This window comes from Trachurus japonicus, chromosome 3 (genome assembly GCF_045865225.1).
Source record: "Trachurus japonicus isolate A0001 chromosome 3, Traja_1.0".
Lineage (NCBI taxonomy): Eukaryota > Metazoa > Chordata > Actinopteri > Carangiformes > Carangidae > Trachurus > Trachurus japonicus.
Window position 1 is genome coordinate 40,215,806 of NC_140909.1, and position 25,452 is coordinate 40,241,257.

General features: G+C 41.2%; 1 protein-coding gene across 3 annotated transcripts; it reads left to right on the plus strand.

Moving 5' to 3' along the window:
- The first annotated feature begins 11,844 nt into the window (after positions 1 to 11,844).
- Positions 11,845 to 20,371, plus strand: skor1a (SKI family transcriptional corepressor 1a). 3 transcript variants are annotated; one of them, XM_085772687.1, is made up of 9 exons: positions 11,951 to 12,058; positions 13,258 to 15,034; positions 15,580 to 15,655; positions 15,765 to 15,836; positions 15,959 to 16,021; positions 16,987 to 17,061; positions 17,425 to 17,499; positions 18,115 to 18,180; positions 20,166 to 20,313. In XM_085772687.1, exons 2-9 carry the CDS (start codon positions 13,268 to 13,270, stop codon positions 20,261 to 20,263), a joined length of 2,292 nt encoding a protein of 763 aa, XP_085628813.1. In that variant the 5' UTR covers positions 11,951 to 12,058; positions 13,258 to 13,267; the 3' UTR covers positions 20,264 to 20,313. The 3 variants fall into 3 exon arrangements, with proteins under 3 accessions (XP_085628818.1, XP_085628813.1, XP_085628821.1); XM_085772692.1 differs by lacking the exon at positions 18,115 to 18,180 and having other exon boundaries at positions 11,845 to 12,058; positions 20,166 to 20,341; XM_085772695.1 differs by lacking the exon at positions 18,115 to 18,180 and having other exon boundaries at positions 20,169 to 20,371.
- The last annotated feature ends 5,081 nt before the right edge of the window (positions 20,372 to 25,452 follow it).

A 25,452-nucleotide genomic window follows, 5' to 3' on the forward strand; every position in this document is an offset into this window, starting at 1 on the left:
GTGACCATCAGGCCTCTCTTCTTCTTACAGGACTGTCGCTGTCTGGCTTTGACTCCAGCTTTCACTCTGTTTATCAGCCTGGAAACTGTTGCTGCTTTTGATTTCCAAATTGTGTCAAATCCTACTACAAATGAGAAATGATGAATTGATCATTATGTTACACTCAGTTACCAGTTTATTAGGGACACCAAATGGAAACTAATACAGTGCAATACCACAGCGGTGCAACAGTTACTCTCACGAGGTCTGTGCTCATTTAATTTAATGGTGATCTGCTTGTTTTGCTGGCAAGTAGCATTGTACAACACTAAGAGGTGTGTTCACTATGTAGAGATGCAGACTATATAAATTGTTCTTTATTATATTTCCTCACATCGACTTGTACATCAAAAGTAATTCAACATCCAGTAGGTTGACAATTCATTTTACAAATGGTCTCCGTAAACCGATCAGCTCAGCATAGTTTTTTTTTAATATTACATTAAAAAGAAAAATACTTAAAGGGAAAAAACAAAATGAAAAAACAGCAAACTAACAAACAAAATCATAAATAACACCAGTATATCAAAAATAAAATTAATCATAGGTTATCCTCCATTTCAGTCCAATATACCAGCACATACATGGCTTTATGGAGCACATCTGGGTATCACCTGAGATGTAAGTACATGTAGGTTTTAAGTATGTACAGCATTTGTTTGACTATAAATGGATTTAGTGTCAATCACAACCCATCATCACAGTGATATCAGTGGGTTAGACTATAAATCGCAGTATCAGTATCAATACACTGCAACAACCTGTAAAGTGGTCATCCAATCCACACCTGACTTAAACCTGGACACTGTAAACAGCAGAGCAGAATTAGGTGTGTTAGTTCAGCCTGGTGTTCCTAATTACCTCCCAGCTGAGTATAAACTACATACATGCAGCTTGATGTTTTCGTTAAAATGCAGCTTCAACCCTTTAAATGGCTGCAGATATGTATTGTAGAACTAGTAGAAGGATGATGACGGTGTTTTTATTGATAGAGTGACTTCTGTACATGTCTCAGACCTGTGGACACCTTGCTGTTGTTATATCATTTAAAATTGGCATTTCATAATCGATCTTAGTTTTACTGTGATCTTTGGCTGTTAATTTGTGCATTAACCTGTGGTAAATACTCCAAAGTATACAAATACATTTTTCTTTTGGTTTTATGAGAGGTGATAAAATGAAACCCTGCCATTAACTTGATTTTAACCCTAAAGTCAGGAGTTCCCTCCAGTCATTTAACCACACAATCAGCGTCCTCTGCAGAATCACACATAAACAATTAAGTGTGTTTACTATTCTACGTTTTCATAAATTCCACAGCTACCAATATGAGCCAGGCAATAGACTGAGGGCAGATATATTCATTTAAATGTTAAATGGATAGTTCAACATTTCAGCAAATTTATTGCCATAATCCCTATAGTTTTAGGAGTAGGTTAATTACCTTTAATTGTCGGTGCAAGCTGTTTTTAGATCGTCAGGCAGAGACGCAAGCTGCTCAGCTAACGCAGCAGAGACGCACGGTACTTCCGACTTTCTTTCATCAAACTCATCAAATACACAATCCAACAACTCCAAAACGCTCTCATGGACAAGTTGTGACCTGCACATTCACCACGCTATGAGATAATAACAGAACGTTACCAGACAGAGTTGTTTTAGAGGTAAATGCATAGCCGGAACTACATTCCAGACACGGCTACTGGGTGGAGTGATTTCAAAAACGCAACCGAGTATTTGCTTCATGTGTCGTAATGTTACATAATTATACGTTATTATTTCATAACGTGGTTTCCTTTTCGTGAGCAGCTTGCATCTCTGCTCCGCCGATCTAAAAACAGCTTGCACTGACAATTAAAGGTAATAAACCTGCTCCTAAGACTATAGAGATTATGACAATAGGCAAATTTGCCAAAATGTTGAACTAACCTTTAAGAATGTCTAGAATCAAAGATTGATTAATGTGGTTAACACTCATTTTCAAATAGAAGACAGTCTTCCAAAAAAATGATTTAAAAAATCAATCTTACATAAACTCTCTATAATTAATAATAATTAATCTTATAAAAGCTTTTTCTGTGTAAACACTGAAGCTCAAGGTGGCTGAATGAATATGAATGTTGACTTATTTAAACAACTTTTGATTAATTTCTTCATGTTAAAGTGTATTTCACCTTGATGTGTTTTCACAGCCTCTGTCTTTCAGAGACACTCTGACCTCACAGTCAACAAGCGCCGCAGCATCCTGACTTCTTGCAGGTTTGTTGCCATGTTTGTCTTCTGGCTCCAGCGCTGGTGACATCACTCTGCCGGTCAGTGCACCACTCAGGTCCAGATTTAAAAATGTTGACTGTACTGTTCTATGGAAAACAATGAAATGTTGTCCACACACTCATGTTCCCCACAGGATGATCCATACAGCCTGCGGTGATGACTTTTGCCTCAAGCGCCATCATCAGGTAAATTTAGATTCTTTTTGTTTGTTTTTTGGGCAGTTTGATGCCAGTCAAGGCCAAACCTTCTGACATAGGGGGGTTTCCACTTTCTGATAAGGCACAAGGGTTTACAAAACTAATGCTGCAGAGATTAACTATTAATAAGAGAAATGTTGAAGTTGCCCAGTCATGGAAGAGCTGAAGGGAGTGAGTGGAGTGAAATTTGGAGCTGGAGGAGAATCCTCCACAAGGTGTATGTGTATAAATTAACTATGTTTAGGCTTATACTATAATGTTGGCAAAAAATGATCAGAATAGAACAATTTAACCGGTGCAATTATGTCTTTGGCAACTGATCGTCAGCTAAAATCTCAGGATTGTGACAGCTCTGCTAGTGTGAAGAATCAGATCAGTGTGTTTCAGCTTGTGGCCTTCAACAAATCACAAAGAACATTTAAAAGTGCAGGTATGAAGCTAAAAAGTATTCAGATAACCAAGGCCTTGACATCCTTTACATACACCTTTCTTGATTCAGCTACATACTGAAAACACCAGTGTTCACATCTCACTCCCACTCAGCCCACAACATGAAGAGAAGAACCAAGTTTTATTTAGAGTCAAGGATGTTTCCACCACTGGAAGCATAAAGATCATAAAAGTGCAAAAACAAACAGCCATGTTATAAAACACACTGAGAGGAAGTTGCATTCACCTAACAATGAGTTTAGCAGCAGGTGACAAAAAGCTAATTTTTTATAATGTATTCTTAAAACCAATAAGTTGTCATGTTTTACAGGGTTTTGGTAAACAGTTATAGAGCTACCAATATGAGCCAGGCAATAGACTGAGGGCAAATATATTCATTTACATGTTAAAGGAATAGTTCAACATTTTGGCAAATTCGCCAATTGCCATAATCCCAAAAGTTTTAGTTGTAGGTTCATTACCTGTAATTATCAGTGCAAGCTGTTTTTAGATCGGCGGGGCAGAGACCTCAGCTAACGCAATGGAGTCTGAAAAATTAAAAAAAATTAAATTTGCAGTACTTACAGCAGGTGACAAAAAGCTTCTGTATTCTTAAAAGATTAAAAGAAATTGTTGTGTTTTACTGGGTTTGGTAAACAGTTCATGTTTTCAAGTACAAACTCACATAAGCTCATCAAACACAAATAAATGATTCATTTACTGAGTGTCAGAGGTCTTTTTATTATTTCATGTTAATTAATTTTTTTCTAATTACTGCATTTTTTTTATCAGTCTCTCAAAATGGCTTTTTTGTTGTTTTTGGCATCAAGTAGCTATGATCTGAAGAAAACAAGCTCATGTCAAGATCAGAGGAAAGCTCTCTTTTGATTATCACCTCATATTTCAACAAACGAGTCTGGTATTTAGCCATGTGCGCTCTGAGCTTCCACACATACTGGAGGCCTTCATGGCTTCTTTAGAGTTAATTCATTTCGGTCATACTTTCTTCATGAGTCAGAGACCTTGTACAATGTTATTTATACAATTTTTCTGTATGAATGCAGCTCCACGTCTATTGACAAGACAGCCTGATTTAATAATTATGTAGTTGTGTGTAACATGAAGATGTTTCAGGACCCTGACACATGCCTAAGCAGCATGTAGTGGGTCTGCGCTGCATTGTATTGTGCGTTTAATCAGCTTTTTAAATAGGCGTCTCAGAAAGCAGAAGGACAGCGTGTGTGATTTTTACATCTCGTCCATACTCTGATATCATATGATTATACAGAACTTCATCTCTCTTCTTCAGCTTTATTTGATCTTTAATGAAAATCAGCGTAAGCAAAATGATGCTGTGATTGAGGTTAACTTGACTGATCCCCCCGCTGTGACGGACACTTTTACTTCCCATGTGACCCTTTTCATGCTGCAGTGTGGTGCAACAAATACTCACTGTGAGCCAGAATACGGCTCGTCCTTGTATCTCTTTTCTTTTCTTGTCCAGTGAGAAAGTGAACCGCCTCTGTAGAGTATTAAGTGTTTCATGTTTGATAATGTGCTGTCTGTCAAAAATCCTTCACTGAGACTCCAGCCGGGCAGGAAATCGTTTCATTTTCTCACATTTACTGCAGGATCTTTAAAAAAAAAAAAAAAAAAAACCTTGGACACCTGCTGAAGGATAATTAACAGAGTTGTCCTATAATAGCTGCATGATGCTGCCTACAAGAGGCTCCGCAGAAGTTTGGATAGAACTGCAAAACTTCTTCTGATGCTCTGTTCAAGATGGAACAGAGCACGGCCATGTGTAGCTGGGTGGAACCAGTTCTTTGCTTTTTTAGAATAACCTTGATTCAAATGAAAAAAAAAGACATATGCAAATGCTAAAGTTAATGTGTTGATATGACTTTCCTTCAGACACCACGTTTATCTTAGTATGCTAGCATTTTCCAAGAACACAAAGTACAGCACAGGTTGATGGAAATGTTATATTTCAACCAAACCAAATAACCCAGATGGGATTTTTTTTTTTTTTTTAGCAAGGCATGAATTTCTGCATCCAGTGGTTGGTAAGATGTCTCACCCAAGCCTTGTGGCCAATGTGGAGATTATGGTACTGGAGGAGAAGTCCGGGGATCACTGTAGGTCCAGAATCAGAATCAGAATCAGAAAACCTTTATTGTCCCCTGCAAAAAGCAGTGGAAATGTTTCTTTGACGTGTGCATAAAAGAAACATAAGTTAAGAAAAACACAGTTTAACGTAACATAAAACAAACAGCAGATAGAGAATAGCACAGATAAATACAGAGTAAGACCTTAAAGGAACATTACGTAAAAGATTTCATAGTGAGTTGTTGATGATGAATGATTTTTTCACCAAGTTTGTCCTTGCTAAAGGGACCCTGTAGCGACGGCCTGAGGGAAGGAGTTGGAAAGAGTTGTGGAGTGGATGTGAGGGGTCGTATAGTGGTGGCTTTACGTCTGACTGCCTGTGTGTGAAGATTATGTCCATTATGGTTCATCCACCAGGGACAATGAGGGTCTGCTCTCACATTTCCTCCCTGTTGGACAAGTTTTTAAAAATCAGCTCCTGACTCTGAAATATCACAACAACTGTCAAATGGTTAATTGTCTGCACATGTTCACTGTCCTCAGCAGGTGAATCCTACATTTCCTTGGTGATTCCTACAGCATAATCTCTGGGGACAGCGTTCTTCTCCAGCTCCTGTGGGTCTACTGCAGCTCAGCAAGGAAACGCTGTCTAACACAAAGAGGTACACTCATATTATTAAACTTGAGTTTGAAACTCATGTTTACACAGGCCTGCAGATGTTGACCCTCATCTCTCACACACTGGAGCAGCTTTGAAAATATTTTTTTTGTTCACTGGCAATCAGAATAAGAGCTATGACATTAACATTTACTCATTTGTTATGCTATTTAAATATGAGGGACAGCATTGCGCTCCATGTGCAGTATTTAATAACTCTCCTTGTACATATGTACATGTGAGTACTGTGTTGTTATGGCAGACTTGAAAAAAAGAGGAGCATATCATTTAGTAGAGGTTAACGTGATCAGGCCTTGGCTGGATTTTCTATTCTATATTTTATTCTAAACAAAAACAGACCTGACTTGGTTTAGTTGTTTTTCAAAAGATATAGATTGAGTGAGAACATTATTCAAAAGAGAAAATGAAAAAGGACGCTGCATTAAATAATAAACCTGACACTATTACAAGCGTTAACTCACCTGCCAGTTGGCCGGCTGGCTGAACTAAGGCGCCTTCACCACGCTATGAAATAATAATATAACATCACGAGATGGAGTTGTTTTCGAGGCAAATGCATAGCCCAAACTATACATTCCAGTCACAGCTGCTGGGCAGAGTGATTTCAAAAGTGCACGTTTAGTGCAGCTTCTGTTTACTCAAAAAGTAGTTCCAAGTATTTGCTTTATTTGTCTTAATGTTACTATATGATTATTTCAGTGTGGTGAATGTGCAGGTCACAACTTGTCCACCAGAGTGTTTTTGAGTTGTTGGATTGTGTAGCTATTTGATGAGTTTGATGAGGGACAGGGGACCTGTACCGTTCACCTCTATAGTGTTCATTGAGCAGCTCGCGTCTCTGCCCCGCTGATCTCAAAACAACATGCACCGATAATTAAAGGTAATAAACCTATTGCTATGACTATAGGGATTATGGCAATAGGCTAATTTGCCAAAATATCGAACTATCCCTTTAACGGGTGTATTATTTTGTCATGGGACTTCTTGAGTCAAGTAACGGAGCATTTTTGTCAGCAACGGTAACGGCGTTATAAGGAAGAAACAGTAACTTTTTTGATTACTCGTAACTGAAACAAGTAGCGTCGTTGTATTATAACGCCGTTATTCCCATCACTGAGCATCAGGTGATGTATGGCTGTGCTGTGCTGTGACCTATAGCGATAATATGTCCGCAATGAAAATGTTGACGCTCCATGATCTCATGTGGCGGCTCCCTATTGACCGCGCATTGTTTGGAGATGCGTCTTCATCTCCGGCGGTCCGGGACATCCATATTCCCAAATTCCCACCGTGCAGCGTCTCTGCTTTGTGTCGGCCGCTGACCTTTTTCTTCCACAGCAGTCCGACTTGATTAGCACATCAGGCGGGACAATGAGCGGCCGCCCCTGTACACAGCCATTACCCAGATCCCTTTATCAATGTCCTGTAATTAAAATGTCACCGTTTCATTTTCGAGCCATCGCTTTCCCTCTCGGCGGAATCTTTCCTCCAATAAAAAGTGCAATCGAAATGCTCTTTTCACTGGAAACAAAAAAAAAGGATCCGGAGAAAGCGTTTAAGTGAGCCGAGCACAGAGGATCAATAGGGCCTTTCGTCCACGAGGAGGATTGATTGGTCTCTAAAATGGGATTTATAGGGGTCATGGTTTTATAGGGTGCTGATACAACTGTTAATTATAAAACATTTGGCCTCAATTGCTGCTGTTATTAGACCTGTCCTGATTGAAGCGGCCTTGATTTCTCTTTTTACATCATATGACACCTACATAATAATATATATATATATATGTTCAGGAAATAAAGCTTTCACAAAAAGATGAAACACGCCCTGCAGAAAAATATGATACTTCAGCAGCCTCCAATCCCACCTCGCGGTTTGTACTCAAATCAACGATCCGTGGCATTAACACACACACACACACACACACACACACACACGCTGGATGTTTTACTCATAGAGGTGTTAAGCCTCGTTTTCTTATTGCTGTTTCCTGCAGCAGGCGTATATGTTTTTCCAGTATTTATAGGTTTGCTTTGGACAGTAATGAAATGAGTGATGTGACATTGGTTAAAAAGAGGTCTGGACTTGATCTTCAAAAAAAAAAAAAAAATCAAGTATAAAAACAAAACAGGCTCTAGTTCTGTCATAAGGTTTCATAAAAACCTCACTGTCATAATTATACTACAGCAAAATGACGTGTGTGTTTTTCTAACATCTTTCAAAGTGTTTGGCACAAGACAGAAATTCTTTATTGCAACACCTGAAAACAATGAGGAAAAAAAGAATTAACAAAAGAATTAAAAGAGAAAACAGGCGCTGGCATTGAGCAGCAGTCATTGACTTGTGTGTGTGTGTGTGTGTGTGTGTGTGTGTGTGTGTGTGTGTGTGTGTGTGTGTGTGTGTGTGTGTGTGTGTGTGTGTGTGTGTGTGTGTGTGTGTGTGTGTGTGTGTTCAGGCGTCAGTGGGAGGGATCTGTCAGGCGTATAAATTAGCTAAAGCGAAAATGAAAGATTAATAAATAAAATAAATAAAAAGATGAAAACAGAGAGTGTGACAGGGACAGAAGAAGAGGATGGAGCAGAAAGACTTGGGCAGCTTCTCGTGTAAAGTTTATACTGATTTCACTGTGACTTCCATCTCGGTGTTTGAGGAATAAGTCAAGTCTCCAGTCTCTTGTACAGACGTCCTCAGCCTCCATGTCACCGCGCCTGTAGCCTAAATGGGATCAAACCTTGTTTCCAAACCTCACTATGGTCCCTGTTCAATAATCCATCAGCTCCCTGTTCACCTGCTGAGGTGGGGCTCCTCGTGCAGGCGCTTCAACCTGCAGCGCATGAATATTTCATCTTAAAGGTTTGTTTAAACAATCGAGCGCATATGAATGAGGCCCGGGTAATTTGTATCCAACAGTAATAATAAAGAGCTCGCCTAAAATTACCGCTGAAATGTCTAATTAAAAACTCCTCGCTGCTGATCCCGCCACGTCAGCTCACGTTTCCCCCGGAATAAGCAGCGACAATGGCTGCATTCAAGTCGGCGGTCTAAATAATTAAAAGGAGAGGAATAATTACAGTATAAAATTGTAATTATTGGCGGGGGCTGCAGGGGAAGCCTCTTGATGGTGAAAGAGGAGAGGATGCGCTCAGGATCAGGTTCAGCATCAATATTGCAGGGAGGTAAAACTGGCGAGCTCAGGCTGCACACACAGGTTGATGATGCTTCATACACACTCATCTCACACTCTCCAAACTCCTCACACACACACGCACACACGCACTGGCATCAGTCCAAATGTATGAAGTATGAACTGTTGTCTGTTTATTTGTGATACGGTGTCAGAGGCCGTTTGTCTGCTCTGCCCTGACAGGTGCAGCCGCTCACTGAGTCCAGGGCCGTTCTGCGCTTTTCTCAGGCTCCAGGATCAAGTTTTACTGACGGGCTGCTTCAACCCTCCAAGCCCCACCCCACAACAAATATACACACTCCGATACCATTATCGGTGTCTACTTAACCCCCAAATGAGCAGTACGTATCTGTAATCGGATTTGAGGTAGGAGTGGGTGTGGCCTTTGTTAATGGGCGTGGTGGATTGAAAATTGACTTAATTATATTATAAAGAAACATAAGATTAAAGGAAGTTATGGGGAGTTCTTCAAAGCATCACATTGATAAACTATAGTAACCAACTGCAATAGTCTTTCTCTCCCTTTCATTGTTTATATTTTTTTACTTAACTTTTATGGTGAACTTCAATAATGTGAATTACTGTAGCCACTTTCAAAAGGGTTGTTTTTTCTTCTTTTCAAATGGACATGCATTCCGCTCTAAACACATTTGTAAATGTAATTAAACATCATAAATATATTATTGTCAAAAACAACCTCAGTCATTCCCTGAAACAGCGGGTACAGTGTAGATTAAGCAGAAGTTTCATACTGTGTCTCAAAGCAGGAGAAGAACGGAGTCAAACTTAGAGCAGATGTTGAACTTTACTCATGTCAAGGTCATGTCTGCTGCAGCCTGTTGCTCTGCTTTGATGATGTTATTTTGTAGTATGAGACAGATGCCTGACAGAGGTCTTTTCTTAGGTCGTCTAACCTGTGATATGACCCAGCTGTGATGATGATGGTTCAGGCCCTAATAATAATAATAATAATAATAATAATAATAATGTCTATTATTAGGTAAAAAAAAAAAGAAAAAGAAAAGAATTTAATGTTTTGTCAATCTCCTCCCACAGTAGCAACATGGAGACCACTAGAGGCCGCTGTAATCACAAACAGCGCTAATGTCGCTGAAAATAAAATGCAGGCTATCTGGGTCATAACGATTTCCTTGCACAAATGCCAACAAGTTTTTTGTTTTTGTTTTTGTTTTTTTTCCCCACTTTTTTGTTTATTTTATAGATAAGGGTCCTTTAAATTCAGACAACACAAACACTGACATGGATATATCAGCAGGAAGCTAACATCAACCTGAGTCTGCTAGGAGAGGCAAAGATGGATTAGCAGCCAGGCATGATAGCCAGCTGCCTGGGCGCTCCAAAAGCCCATTGACTTCATATCCCTGGGGTCCATGCCATTTGATTAATGGTGAATTTTTTTTTTTTTAGATACTATATCAGCTCCACTAAAGCTCACATGGTCTCCATCCTATCTAGTTTTCAGATCTGAATTGTTTTAGTAGTTGATGTAAAGTGTTTTATTAACTGTTTTTATTTTTCTTGTAATTAACACACAGAAATTGCCAAGTAGCCTAGACAATAATGGATACAGTTAGTCCAATATTAAGCACAAGTGAATATATTAAAATATTAGTCTGTCGTGACTTCTGACTTGTTTAATCAAAAATGTAAATACTGATATAAAAAAAAGTCCAATCAAAATTGTTTGATCACTGGTTGATCAATTAATAGTTTCAGCTCTAGATGATGGTTTCATGTGTCCCTTCCATTATACAACATAATGAATGTGTGCTGTGAGGCTCCGGGGCCCTCCAGGGCCTCAATGTGGCCCTGTGTTCCCACCTGCTGCAGGTACATGGACTCCTCTATATGTGACAGCAGATCTCACTGAAGTCATGGATCCGCTCATTAATAATAAGTGAGTGTCTTTAAAGCAGACAATGGGCTTCACTCTTCCCGTTTACACCGCTGATTTTTTTTCTTCCTTTTCAGTTTACAGATTATTGGGCTTCCTCTCTGCCTGTGTGCGTGTGTGTGACAGTCTGGCCTCAGGCATCATCATCATCATCGGCGGCAGCGGCGGCGGCTCATCCGGATTCACTCCGCTTTGATTGCAGAGTAGAAAACGTGTCGCCTTTAACCGCCTCCAAATTACAAGACGCACGAACAAAAGGCACCAAATCGAAAGCCTGTTATTTTTATTTATTTTTTATTTAAATGTATTTTATTCATATGATCTCCCTCTCGTGCTGCTCCGCCGTCGCCGAGGCCTCAGAGTGCTGCGCGTGGCCGGTGGAAGCCTAACAGATGGCGGTGTAACTTGATAAATGAGCCCGGGCCTTTCTGCCGTTCTTGTTGCCCTCCCTGCAAAGTGCCACTGTTTGTCAGCTCGCTCCTGCTGCGGCACAAATAATCCTCAGTGCACACTGAGCCCGATCACTTCAGGCCGCTGGTGCTTCTCTATGTGGGGTCCGGGGGCCCCCAGAGGGTCCAACCTTGACGTGGTCCGGGGTGCGGGGGGCGAGGGCCGTAATTATGACTGTTGGATTTCATTTGTATTCTATGGTTTTCCTGTGCTGGTGTTATTTATGTCGCTCTTTTCTTATTTCTAGGTGCTGCAGTAACAAATGGGTCAGAGTGGTTCTGTGTGTGTGTGGGGGGGGGTCATAATTAGTCCTGTTTCTGATCATATTTGTGCGTCAACGCGACATCAGTGTAAATTAAAACTGGTGTGTAGCGCTTGTTCTACATATCTGTGTGTGTGTGTGTGTGTGTGTGTGTGTGTGTGTGTGTGTGTGTGTGTGTGTGTGTGTGTGTGTGTGTGTGTGTGAGAGAGAGAGAGAGAGAGAGAGAGAGAGAGAGAGAGAGAGAGAGAGAGAGGGAGGGGGGAGTAGAGAGAGAGAGAGAGATGCCATGTGCTTCCTGTCTCCACACCATTCACCTCCCCGGGCTCCAACAGGATGGAGGTCCTGTCTGCTGCTGCCTGCACCGACATTCACTGAAGCCCAGCCCGCTGCTTCTCACCTCCGTCCCTCTCTGGACTCACCTGGCCTCACTTTACATCCCGTAATAGTCGTCCTATTTATTCTCCCCCACCCCCCTCGTCCTAAGTCCGGCTGGAGTGTGTCGTCTGCTGAGGAGAAGAGGGTATGTGTTTTCTTCTCTCTATTCAGTCTGAAGTCCTGCTGGTTTTGCTGTGAGTGTTTTTATGGTATATTTTATTTCTGAATTTGGGATGTGATCGGAACGTGTCGAATATCGATTATCAATCACTCTTAAAAAAAATAGTTGTTAATCACATCAATCAGTGGGGGTGAGTGTTGACGCAGCCGCGAGCTGCGTCCTCGTATTTTAGTGTCCAGTGACTCGAGGTAAAAAGTAAGTATGGTCAGGTGAACGTGAGATAGGCCCGCTTCAACCTAATTTCCAGCGACTGGCTGAGGCTAATCTACACTGAAGCTTTAATTATATATAGGGCTAGTCTTTTATTAACAATGCGAAGACGCACGCTTGGATCTGTGTAATTACCAGGAAAGCAGCTTAGAGTTGTTCTTTTCCTCTCTGCTAAGCGCATTGGCGCAGCTCATGCTGCATTTTCCTTCTGTCCTTATCCGCCTGTAAGGATCTTATGTGACTCTTAAGCAGTTGCCCCATAAGTGCTGAGCCGATTTGAAGATAAGAGGAGCAGCAGATCCACCTCCGCGCAGGAACCCGGATAACCCGAGAGAGGAGGAATGAAACCATACGAGAAATAATTAACAACACGACTGATTGATTTCACTTCTCAGTGAGACAGCGTGACCTCGTGCAACAGTCTCGTGTTAGTTTCACTGTCTGCTCATTTCTAAATCGAATATAATCGTAAATATAAATCAAAATGATCACCTTTATTATTATTATTATTATTATTGGTATTGTTATTATTATTGTTGTTGTTACTATTATTATTATTATTAGACAATTATTATTATTATACCCCGTGAAAATTATAAACTATAAATATTTTTACTCATCATTTTTACTCAACAATTTTAAATATATTAATAATCAAACCTATTATCGTCGTATGTTTTTAAGACTTGATATTCTTATAATACCATGTGTAATTTATTTACATGGAATTTGTGTGGTGTCTTTGTTGGTTTTTTCCACCCCACAAACTGAATCGTTTTCAGACGTCGCAGTGGATGGTGTGTGTGTGTGTGTGTGTGTGTGTGTGTGTGTGTGTGTGTGTGTGTGTGTGTGTGTGTGTGTGTGTGTGTGTGTGTGTGTGTGTGTGTGTGTGTGTGGCCTCCTTGTTCACTCCACTCTCCTCTCCTCTCTCCTCTCTCCTCTCCCACCGACAGACTTCCAGGGATGGAGTCCATGCCCGGACAGCTTCGAGACGCTGGACGAGACGCCAGCTCTTCCCCGGGCTCCAAGCAGGACGCGCAGAGTTTCTCCAGCCCCCCCAGCTCCCTCAAACCCAACCAAGTGAGCGAGACCTCCCTGTACGGGGTGCCCATCGTGTGTCTGGTCATAGACGGCAAGGAGAGACTGTGCCTGGCGCAGATCTCTAACACCCTGCTGAAGAACTACAGCTACAACGAGATCCACAACCGCCGGGTGGCTCTGGGCATCACCTGTGTGCAGTGCACCCCCGTGCAGCTGGAGCTCCTGCGGCGCGCGGGGGCCATGCCCATCTCCTCCAGGCGCTGCGGCATGATCACCAAGCGGGAGGCCGAGAGGCTCTGCAAGTCCTTCCTGGGGGCGCATAGCCCCCCAAAGCTGCCCGAAAACTTCGCATTTGACGTGACTCACGACTGCGCGTGGGGCTGCAGAGGAAGCTTCATCCCCGCCAGATACAACAGCTCCAGAGCCAAGTGCATCAAGTGCAGCTTTTGCAACATGTATTTCTCCCCGAATAAATTCATTTTCCACTCGCACCGCACCCCAGAGTCCAAGTACCTGCAGCCGGACGCGGCCAATTTTAACTCGTGGAGACGCCACCTGAAACTGACGGAAAAGGGCTCAGCTGATGACATTAACCACGCGTGGGAGGATGTAAAGGCCATGTTCAACGGGGGGAGCAGAAAGAGGACTCTGCCCATGAGCGGGTCGGGGATGTCCTCGCCGATTAAATCCCAGGCCTCGTCCAGCCTGGCCCGGACCAGCTCCCCAGAGATCCCCCACAAAACTTTACGCTGCGACGACGATCAGGGGAGTAATAACTTGAGTCTGGCGGGCGGCGCGCGCAGCTACCCGGTCATCCCGGTGCCCAGCAAGAGCTTTGGCATGCTTCAGAAAATCCCCCCGCCTCTGTTCCCCCACCACCCCTACGGCTTCCCCAGCTACGGCCTGTGTCAGAAAAAGAGTGACGCTGTGCCGGATGCGAGCAAAACCAACGTGTCCGGTGTGTTCTGGCCCGGCGCGAAGGACGCGCTCTACCCCGCCTTCCCCATGTTCTGGCCCACACCCGGCGGCCTCCCCTTGCCCCCCTACCCGGGCTCTCCACCCAAACCTCCCCCCGAGCTGCCAGGCCTCCGGCAGGCCGAGCTCGACCTATCGGACCAAAGCGACCGAGGCGCAAACACACCCAAAGAGCCCGGACACCACCACGCGCACCCGCAGCTGGAGGGAGAGCGCTGCCCCAGCTCCCAGTCCTCCTCCACCAGGAACGACGAGGACAAATCCGGGGACGAGACCCCCCAGAGGAAAATCAGCTACATTTCGGCCTTCAGACCCGTGGTCAAAGACGCGGAGACCATCGCCAAACTCTATGGCAACCGAGACAGCTACGGCGTGCGCCCTGGCTACCTGTCCCCGGATTTTATCAGCGAGAGCTCGAGTTACAGATCGATATCACCGGACAGGGACAGCGTGGTGGAGGAGGACGACGACGACGACCCAGACGTGGATGTGGAGTCCAATCGGGGTCAGGACGATGAGGACACCATCCAGATCTCACCGGGGGGCGACCATGTGCCGGACCGGCTCCCCTCAGGCGGGGAGGAGAGCCAGGAGCATCCTGATCCCTCCAGCCCCGGAGCAGCAGCAGCAGCGGCAGCATCACCGGAGGACTCCGCGCACACTGGGTCATCAGACGAGGACAGACAGATGCATAATGGCTCTCCTCTTCATGAAGTAAGATTAGATTAAATGAAACTTTAATGATCCCCGTGGGGGGAAGTTGAATTGTCGCAGTGGTGGAGAATACAAGAGTTTATGGAAAAGAGGAGGCCGATAAAAATGTAATCAAGACCAAGTGGGCCGGAATTAGAATAATAATAAAAAAAACACAGATGTAGATATTTGATTGGCACATTTTATAAATCTAAATAAGAGGTCACGTGTCCTGCTTAAGTGCTTTTTAGCTCCAAAACATCTATTAGAGTCCACCTTAATGTTGCTGTTTCCAATCAGGGTGATTCAAGTACAACAGCCTAATTCAGTCTGATTTCATTCCCAGTGTATTTCTATAGAAATTATTTCCTGTCTTCTCGCCACTTTAATGTTTTTGTTTTTTTTAATTCAAATCTATTCACTTTCCTTTTTTTCTTTTTGGAGAATTAGTAAATTACAGGGCTCGTGCTTTTTGAAGAACTGACGCCCCAATTACTTGAAGAAGTGCGTTAAATGACATATAATTGGTGCGCCACATTGAACTCGGTCTGTGCCTCATTTCGCAGGTGTACGCGCATGAAAAGGAGAAGGAGCCCTCGTCGTTTGGGTCCAAACAATCGAGCAGCCCCCGCAGATCCAACGGTGATTATTTAACCAGTTTCTGGTAGGCTCTGGCTCTTCATGAAAAATTGAGGCGGTTTTTTCTCTTTTAACTGAAAAAATATATATGTGCGCCTGCTTGTGTCTATAGGTGCTCATCACGTGTGCGACGCGCAGAACCTGCGCTCTGCAGCATCCTGCCAGGAGCCAAAGGACAGACAAGGTTTTTTTTCTTTTTTCTTTTTCTTTTTTCATATTTGATCATCACTGTCCTGTGGTTCCACGCTCTCCTCATACAAATAACTCATTTGTAGGTTTAATGTGTGTTTTGTTGTTTTGGCGCAGCTGACGGAGCTCTGCGCATCGACATCAGTGTGCACGAGAGAGACCTGCAGAACATGGCTAAAGGTAAGAGGCTGCGTTCAGGAGCAGAGGCATGTGAAAGTGAGGCAGCTATGGTGATTATTGTCAGATAAGATTCCTGTGTACTTTGTAATTTGGGGCGATGTATGGACAGCTAGCAGCTGTAGGGCCTGGTCAAAACATGTTATTTACCTCAAAATTAAATAGGCCATCTAATTTAACTAAATGCAGCTCATTATTTGCTAATTAGGTTGTTTTTCATATTTATAATATATATTATTATGTTTACTTGTTAAAATAAATTCAAATGTGCATCATATAAAAGTCTGTGTTCGCAGCTCAAAGCCCACGGCCCGAGATGACGTGCCAAAATCTAAATGTGAATTTACATTTTATGGGCCTAAAGTGTTTCTATAGTTGTTAACCACTTAATCACGAGATGTGGGAGTTTTGACTTATTATTGTAAGAGGAAATCGTTTAGAGGCTATTAATATTTTAAGGAACAGAGCCATAACCCCGAGGCACGGCAGCTAATTATTTTACAACGCTTGGAAAAACCCTGGGACTCCATTATTATCATCTGCAGCTCCAGGCAATGCATGGCAATTACTGTGGCAGCGAGCGAAAGCAAAGCGGTGAGATGGTTGTTATGGAGGGTGTAAACGCACCTGAAATCGGTTTACTGGGCTCAAATAAATCATCTTTATGTGGAGAAATTCAAAATATATCATAGTAAGTGGAACTAAATTGATGTGAGGTAGATGAGGGTGGAGAACGTTTTTTTCCCCCGATTTAAAAAAAAAATATGTTTTTTGTTGATATTTTCAATTTTTTTTATTATCATTATTATCATCATCATTTTCATTTCCATCCCTGCTGGTTATTCAGAAGCACTGTAGGTGTCAGCTGGGATGTGTTTCTGTGTTTTAGGCCTGTTTTCATGCAGCAGATAAAAATGAAAAAAATATCCAGTGCTGAATTTGATGCATTTTGCTCTTTTTCTTTGCAGAGGAGTTGCAGAAGCAGCTGGTGGAGCAAGTGGAGCTGAGGAAAAAGCTGGAGAGGGAATTTCAGCATTTAAAAGGTAGGACCCAAAGTGAGTCTGAAATCCAGAGATATGTGTGCGTGTGTGTGTGTATATATGTATATATAACACATATATATTTGTATGTACTGTATGTATGTAAGGCAAGGCAAGGCAAGGCATCTTTATTTATATAGCGCATTTCATACCAAGGCAACTCAATGTGCTTTACATAAAGACAAAACATTAAAAAAAGAAGCATAAGACAGAATAAAGGAAGAGAGCCTTTACATACATATACTATATGTATGTATATATATACAGTGTATATAAATATATATATATTAGTTTAGACCTGAACCCCTCCGCTTCAGTGTACACGTTGGGAGCAGAGTGAGTCATTTTGTCCTTTATGCTCTTCAGATAATTTTCAGGATCAAATGAAGCGTGAGCTGTCCTACAGAGAGGAAATGGTCCAGCAGCTGCAGATTGTTCGAGGTTGGTCTCTCTCTAAAACTTTGTGCCTTCGTAGACTCTGACTGGAAGGCAGATGTAGATCAATGCTCTTTAAGTTTATGGGGAAAAAAACAATAGAAAACAAAAACGTTTAAATAACATAGGCCGTCTCAATCAATCCGAACCAACATGCCTCCAAACCAGAAAAGAAAGGAAAAGTGACACTTGCATATTGAAATATTGCGATATGTGCCCAGCCTTTTTCCTGTAAACTCCTTTTTTTTTTTCCTCCTGCAGTTGAATTAAATTCTTCGATATCAAAAGGTGAAACTGAAACCACATTGTTTTGTATGCAAAGGTTATTTTCTCCTAAATCATGCTCTGGAAAATTGAATAGACAGACCATTATGTCGTGCTGTATCAGTTACATGCAGTAGACAGCAACTAATGCCACCCGTTAAAGGATTGGTGTAATGTTACAGTAGTTTAAATACAGGGTTCAAGTACACAGAGGGGTCACTCTAAATACCATAGGGGCAAACGGCATACATTACACTCCTCCGCTTCAGATGCTACGCAGCCACTTACAATTTCCTTTTTCCTCCTTTTTGACCTTTTTTTTTATATCTATTCATTTTATTTTATTTGTTCCGATAGACACTTTGTGCAGCGAGTTGGACCAAGAGAGAAAGGCTCGTTATGCAATACAGCAGAAGCTAAAAGGTAATTTTATCTGGTCCAAAAAGGAACATGAACACATGTCTTCTTTTTTTTGCCTATACGGACATAAATATGCAAGTGCTACTTTTTAAAAATTATTATTATAAACATCTCTTGTGATCAATAATTGCAGTAAGACACCATTAAAGGATAGGTTGACATTTTTCTCAGTCTTAAAGCGATACTCACATGTCCACCGTACACTGAATGCACCGCAGCTCTCTTCAGTGGGCTATATAGAGATCTCAATGTGATGGGAAAAGCCACAGTCCTTGTTAAACTGTAAATACACTCACAGCTTTTATCATCTGAATCCAGTCAAACATGAGTTCATCTCCCAGACTCACCTTTTACCACACAAACTCTTTTTGTCACTGCAGCTCCACCACGGCTCTCCATAGTGTGTTTCCATCCACTGGCTTTTTCAGTACATTTTCAATTGGCATGTAACATGTACTGTATGAGAGGCTTCCAAACACACACACACGCACCTTAACCACAATGAAAACTGGCAGCAGGTGAAAACATCGACATGGAGCGATAAGAATATGTTTCTTATTTTTCTTTTGATCATGTTTGACTGCAGCATCCTGGTCTTCAGTAGTGGTTTAATGGCACATTAATTACTTCAATTAACTGAAGGCAACACACATCGGTTCAGTACATTTGGATGGAAAGCTGGCCCATGAGAAGATGTTTCGTACTGAAAAGATTCTTAACTGTGGGAGAGCTGTGGATTCGCTGTGGATTTTTAGATTTCTCTATGACCAGTACAGAGAGAAGGAGCAATCATGGCTGGATCACCAACCAACCAGGGCGTCTATCCAAGTCTGCATTCATTTGATCACCTGCAGATTTGTCAGAAACTTGCATCACTGCAGTAGCTTTAATTTCTGCTCATCCTCCAGCTTATGGACCTGGTGTGCAGACGTTCCCTGTGTCAACATGGTTTAAAGACTCTGAATCCTTTAGTTTATATTGGGCTTGTTTTTTTTAGAAAGTATTTTGTTCATTTCTTTATGTCAGGACACATTTGAGTCTTCAGGCACAGTCATATTATTCCACTAGAGGAATTTTAAGGCTGTAGTCAACAATTCTTTCCACACATGACAGTTTTCCTTTTTAACAGTTGATTCATTACGTATAAAATACCAGAAAATAATGAAAAAGCTTCTATTATTTTGGCTTTTTCTCACCAACAGTCGTTAAATCTAATATGTTGAATTTACTGTCATAGAGAAAAAAAACCTTGGAAACAAATTTTGCATATTCAATCAAAAATGATGTAAACTATTAATCAGCTATGTTTTTCCTGTTAGTCAATTAATCTGTGTGTGTGTGTGCACACATGATGAGACTGTCAGACGACATCAGCTGGGGTCCAAAAACAGTTGTTTTGCCTGAGGGCCCTGTAGCAGGTGAATCCAGCCATGAGAACAGATAGAAAGACCAAAACAGATCAAACGTGGTCAAAAGGTTCAAATGGACATGTGAGGTTTTTTTGCTTTTTTTTTTTTTTTTTAAGGTCTAGTGTGTAAAATGGGGGGAAAACAGTGACATCTAGCATTCCTATTCTATTATTTATCTATTATTCTATTGTTTATTTATGAATGTGAAACTCTTGAAACCTGCTCTCTGGTTGGCTGGATTTTCCATTCCGTACAAACATGGCGGCGCAAGATGGCGACACTCTCTAAGCAAGACCTTTGCTATATGTATATATATAAAAGAAGAAATGGCTAAGGCTATGAAAACCAAACAGATTTTATTTTATAGCCATTGGTAGAATATTCAGATTTTGCCAATAAACCTTGACAAATATTACACACTGGACCTTTAAGACAGCCTTTAAAAATGTGAAACTATCCTTTGACGCCATTTAGAGAAGAACTCTGTGTTCTGTGGGAGTACTGAGTGTGTGTGTGTGTGTGTGTGTGTGTGTGTGTGCTGCTCTGCATGTTCTCACTGTTGGACTTGTTCCTCCCCAGAAGCTCACGACGCCCTTCATCATTTCTCCTGCAAGATGCTCACCCCTCGTCAGTGTACCGGAGCCTGCACCTTCAAACCCCCGCTGCTGCCTCCCTAGTGCCCAGCACCACCCCTGCACCTGATCCCAGCACAGCCAAAAACTAAAACTTAAAAAAAAGAAAGAAAGAAAAAAAAAAGTACACACTCACATACACCTGCACACACACACACACACACACACACACACACACACACACACACACACACACACAGGTCCACCTCGAGAGCTCTGATGCATCCTCCTCCCACCTTTAACCCAAGGATTACTGTACCAACCTGCTGTATAGATACACTACTGATTTTAGCACTTGTGTGAACACGTGGGCGCAGAGAAGACGCGAGCAGCGACGTCTCCTCTGAAGACTCGATCAGGATTTATTTAAACTTGGAGTTTGTTTTATGTTGTGAAACAAAAGGATTGTTGATCTGAACCTGCAAAGCTGAAACCAAGGAGTCTCTCTGAATCAAAGCTGTCTGCTCTTTAGCTATTCTGAAAAGAAGAAAAAAACAACACTATATACATATACATATACATATATATATATCATGTGACAATGTGCAATGGCTTGTATAATTGTGATATTAAGTTCAAAATGTATCTCATTATTTAGCTTTTTGTTGCTTGTTTGAATATTTTGAGTTTTTACATATATTTGTTATTTATCTGACTTTGGTTTAATTTATTGTCTAGGTTATTTGTAACACTGCATATGTTGTGAAGCACTTTAAATGGGCAACATTTTGAATTTGATCATGCCATCCTATACCAAATTACTGGATCCAGAGTAGAGGGATTGTTTTATTTCAAATGGAGCACATTATCGTGAGCACTTAACTACAACGGCCGGTCAGATTTGACATCAAACAGTGAAACACGTTCTCTCACCGGAAACCTGGTCCTGAGCCATTTCTAGATATCATGTACAGTTTAGAATATTTTAAACACAAAGCTGGTCCCATAATGCTCTCTGTTTCAGGGGTTTTCTACCATCAAATGCATCTGTGAGTCACAACAGACAAAAACCAAAACTTTTCCCCATCATCCGATGGTCTTTTTTTATAAGAGGAAGACTCTGTATAATGAATTATGTGTAAACTGCCATTCACACCGCTGCATTGCATTTTCTCCCATTTGTTTGAATTCGGTTTGTAATTTAAAAAAAATAAAAAATACAACAGAGTACGTCTGAAAGAAATGAATCTTGGTTTCTGACACAGTCTAACAATAAGTTTACCATTTATGTATGTATCCATGTCAATATTAATAAAATGTGAAAGCCACTCTCTGCTTTATGGCCTTACTTTTTTTCCTATCTGTGTCCCTGGTGTGATCCTGACACCTACTGGCTTCCTCACAGAACAGCTCCTCATGAGACGGATCATATTGCCTCTTATTGTATGTGAGTTCAACATGATCTCTTTCATTAGGCGGCGACATCAGTGCATGACATGTCCAGTCAACTTATAATGTTTGACGTTGAGTCAGGGGAGCAGGCTGATCTAATAGTGAAATTTAATTCTCCGATGGGAGGACTAATAGATATTGATTACACGGCTCTCGGTCCCTGGATGCTTCATAGTGAGACAGATACTCACATAATGTCACTGACGCACAATGAATGTTAATTTTCTGTGATGGTGAGGGTCCTCCATGCTAAAGCCAGTTCTCTGAAGCTGAACTGGGCTCAGACCTGTGGGGAGCGGCTGGGCTGCATTTTTATTTCCATGTTTAACATCATCCACATCCTGATTCAGGGTCATATGAGACATGCATGAGTGGATTGTGTGTCGTATGTACATGTGTCTGGTCACATTTCACCTCTTCTCATTATTTTACATCTCTGTGGTGATGTTGATCTATTTATAGTAGCTCTGTGGTAACTTGTCCTTGTGGTGGTTTTATATCTCTGTAGTTATTCTGCCTCACTCTGCATTGTTTTGCTCACTCTGTAGTCATGTTGCATGTGCAGTCATTGTGTGCCTTTCTTATCTCTTAGTAGCTGCTGTTGTGTCTCTGTAGTTGTTTGGCTTCACTTTGCACATTCTTTTTGCTCAATTTACACATGTAGTCATTTTGTGTCTCATTCTGTGGTTGTTTTGTGTCTCTTTGTGTTCAAGCTTTTTGTCTTTGTAGTGTTTTTTGGCCTCTGATCTTGTTGCGCTGCATCCCACTGGCATTTCTCTTTGGTTGTTTTTTGTGTCTCTAGTTGTTTTATGTCTCTCTGTGGTTGTGTCATGTCTCTGTAGCTGTGTTGTGTCTCAGCTGTTTTATGTCTCTCTGTGGTTGTGTCTCTCTGTAGTTGTTTTATGTCTCTCTGTGGTTGTGTTGTGTCTCTCTGTAGTTGTTTTGTGTCTCTTTGTGGTTGTGTTGTGTCTCTCTGTAGTTGTTTTATGTCTCTCTGTGGTTGTGTTGTGTCTCTCTGTAGTTGTTTTGTGTCTCTCTGTGGTTGTGTTGTGTCTCTCTGTAGTTGTTTTATGTCTATCTGTGGTTGTCTTGTGTGTCTCTGTCGTTGTTTTGTGTCTCTTTGTAGCTGTTTTATGTCTCTCTGTGATTGTGTTGTGTCTCAGTTATTCTCTGTGGTTGTGTTGTGTCTCTGTAGTTGTTTTACGTATGTCTCTCTGTGGTTGTGTTGTGTCTCTGTAGTTGTTTTATGTCTCTCTGTGGTTGTGTTGTGTCTCTGTAGTTATTTTATGTGTCTCTGTGGTTGTGTTGTGTCTTTGTAGCTGTTTTATGTCTCTCTGTGATTGTGTTGTGTCTCTGTAGTTATTCTCTGTGGTTGTGTTGTGTCTCTGTAGTTGTTTTATGTGTCTCTGTGGTTGTGTTGTGTCTTTGTAGCTGTTTTATGTCTCTTTGTGGTTGTGTTGTGTCTCTGTAGTTGTTTGCGACTCTTTGTGGTTGTGTTGTGTGTCTTTGTAGCTGTTTTATGTCTCTTTGTAGTCATTGTGTGTCTCTTTGTGGCTGTTGTGCTCCTCCCTGTCTTTGGGGTAGTTTTTTTTTTACTTCTCTGTAATTGTTTTGTGGCCACCTGACCCTTTGAGCCCCTCGGCACACATGTACCAATAGATCTGTTCCATAATGCATCTGTGGTGATAAGTGGAAAACAATCTGTCCTTACATGGTGATTTCAGGCTATTCTCCAACCCTCCAAAGTTAAACTGCAAACTGAGTCTGTAGTGAGTTTAAGGGCAGAGGGCCTGAAAGCTGCTGACTAATGACATGATAAATTATTTCATTATAATTTCATAATTATCAAAACTTTAAAATTTAAAGTAGGACTTAAGGGGCTCATTGAAAATGTGCCCTGTGTTCTCACATTGCTCCACGGCGCATGGCATGACACGCAATAATAAACTAAACTAAACTAAACTATACACACACAAAAAATTCAAAACTGTTTCACTTTGTGGTCCTTACCAATTACAAAATACAACATCATTCACAAAAGTACAAAAAACACACAATATGAAATCACAAGAAGATGCTGAGGAGAATAATGTTTCAAACAGGTGAGATATAAAACAATGAAAAATATTTCTTACCTTGTAGATCTGTGATTTCACATGACACACACTTTGTTATCATTAGCAACATCTCAAATCAAACTTTTTCTTTTTATATGCAAGTTTGTAAACTGTTTGGATAATGTGACCACAGACACTGTGAGAATATTCAAATTAATCCATCCTCTGACAGTTTGTCATATTGCTTTCTCAATGACTGACATAATGGATTTTTTGCATGTAAAAAGCAGGACTGCTTTATGGCAATCCTGGATATTTATATGACATTTTTTGTAATTTTTCTAAATAACCAGTCTTGCTCACAAAATGTACCTAAGCATCAAAAGTAAAATCATGTAGCCTATTATGGCCCCCGTGTCTGGTTTTGAGTTTTTTTTTATTTATCATTGATGCATTTACATGTAAACTGCTTTTATAATATTATAGCTGGAGCTGCTTCTTAAACTATCCTAGTTTGTGATATTTAAAGCAATCGTGTGTTTTAAAAGTGTAGAACCACAACTTTCATTATGTAAAATGTTATTATGCACATAAAATACCAATTCATTGATATTTAACAGCAGTATTTTCTGTCGTCATATGTCTGTCATTTTATCTATAACCTGTTTATCTGCTAATCTTTTATTTGGTTTCCTGTGGCTTCAGAAACTATTCAGACCCATTCAGGTTTTTTTTTTTTTTTTTTTACATATTATATTGTAGATTTAATTTGAATCTCATATACTGACAAAGTGAAGCATGTTCTTAGAAATGTGAGCAAACTCAATAAAAACCAAACTTAAATCTCTCATTTGGAGATACATTCTTTGGCTCTACTTACAGCCTGTTTCCTTTAATTAACCCTGAGATGTGTCCATAGCTTGGCTGGAGTCTAGCTGTGGTAAAACGAAGAAACTCTCTGTAGACCTCCATGAGAGAACTGTGGTCAGATACAGATCAGGGTAATGGTATAAAACCATCTCTTAAGTAAGAGTTAGAGTTTGAGGGTTAGGTCCTCTGAAATATAAGAAGTTTGGAAACACCTATAGACTCCCCTCTCTGAGTGACCTGAAGAGAGGTGACAAAAAGAACCCAACTTTCACTGACAAGAGCTTCACACGTCCTCTGCAGGACAGCCTGCTAGAAGGACAACCATATAGAGTTCCCTATGTCTGCTGAGCACCAGGCCCTGCTCGTCTCCTGGCTAGTAGCATCCTTGTGCTGAAGCATGGTGGTGCTGCTTCTGTCCTCTGACCTTGAATGGGGCCAAAGTAACAGACAGAAACCCTATAGAACAGCTGTGGAGGGACCTGCAGATGGAAGGTCACAGACTATCAGAGCCATTTTTCCTTAGAGTTTGAGAAGATGTGTCAAGAAGACTGAGGATAAACTGTCCAAACCCAGGCCTGCAGTTCCTGTTGTGAGACATGGGTAACTCAAAACTGTAACTGGGACACAGACGCTTCTGTTAAAATACTAAATTAAAGCTCTGAATATACATGAAGAACAATAATGGCAGTTTTACACGTTCTCAGTCTTAAGTGTGCAAAAAGTGCAGGGTTTGAATACTTCACTGTATTTTATTCATGCCACAGTATAAACTGTGTATCCAGTAGTGTTGTACATGTTTGTGGAGTGAGTATACCTGAAGTGCTTTTACACAAGCAAACAAACATTAAATCAATGCACTGTAATAACAAACATTTCAAAAGCAGAACAATGTTTTTTCTTGCTGTGGGGCATATT

Coding starts and splice junctions, on each gene's coding strand:
- skor1a (XM_085772687.1), top strand. CDS start 13,268: ATGGAGTCCATGCCCGGACAGCTTCGAGACGCTGGACGAGACGCCAGC. Junction 15,656..15,764: donor CAGCCCCCGCAGATCCAACG/GTGATTATTTAA, acceptor TTGTGTCTATAG/GTGCTCATCACGTGTGCGAC. Junction 17,062..17,424: donor GGAATTTCAGCATTTAAAAG/GTAGGACCCAAA, acceptor TATGCTCTTCAG/ATAATTTTCAGGATCAAATG.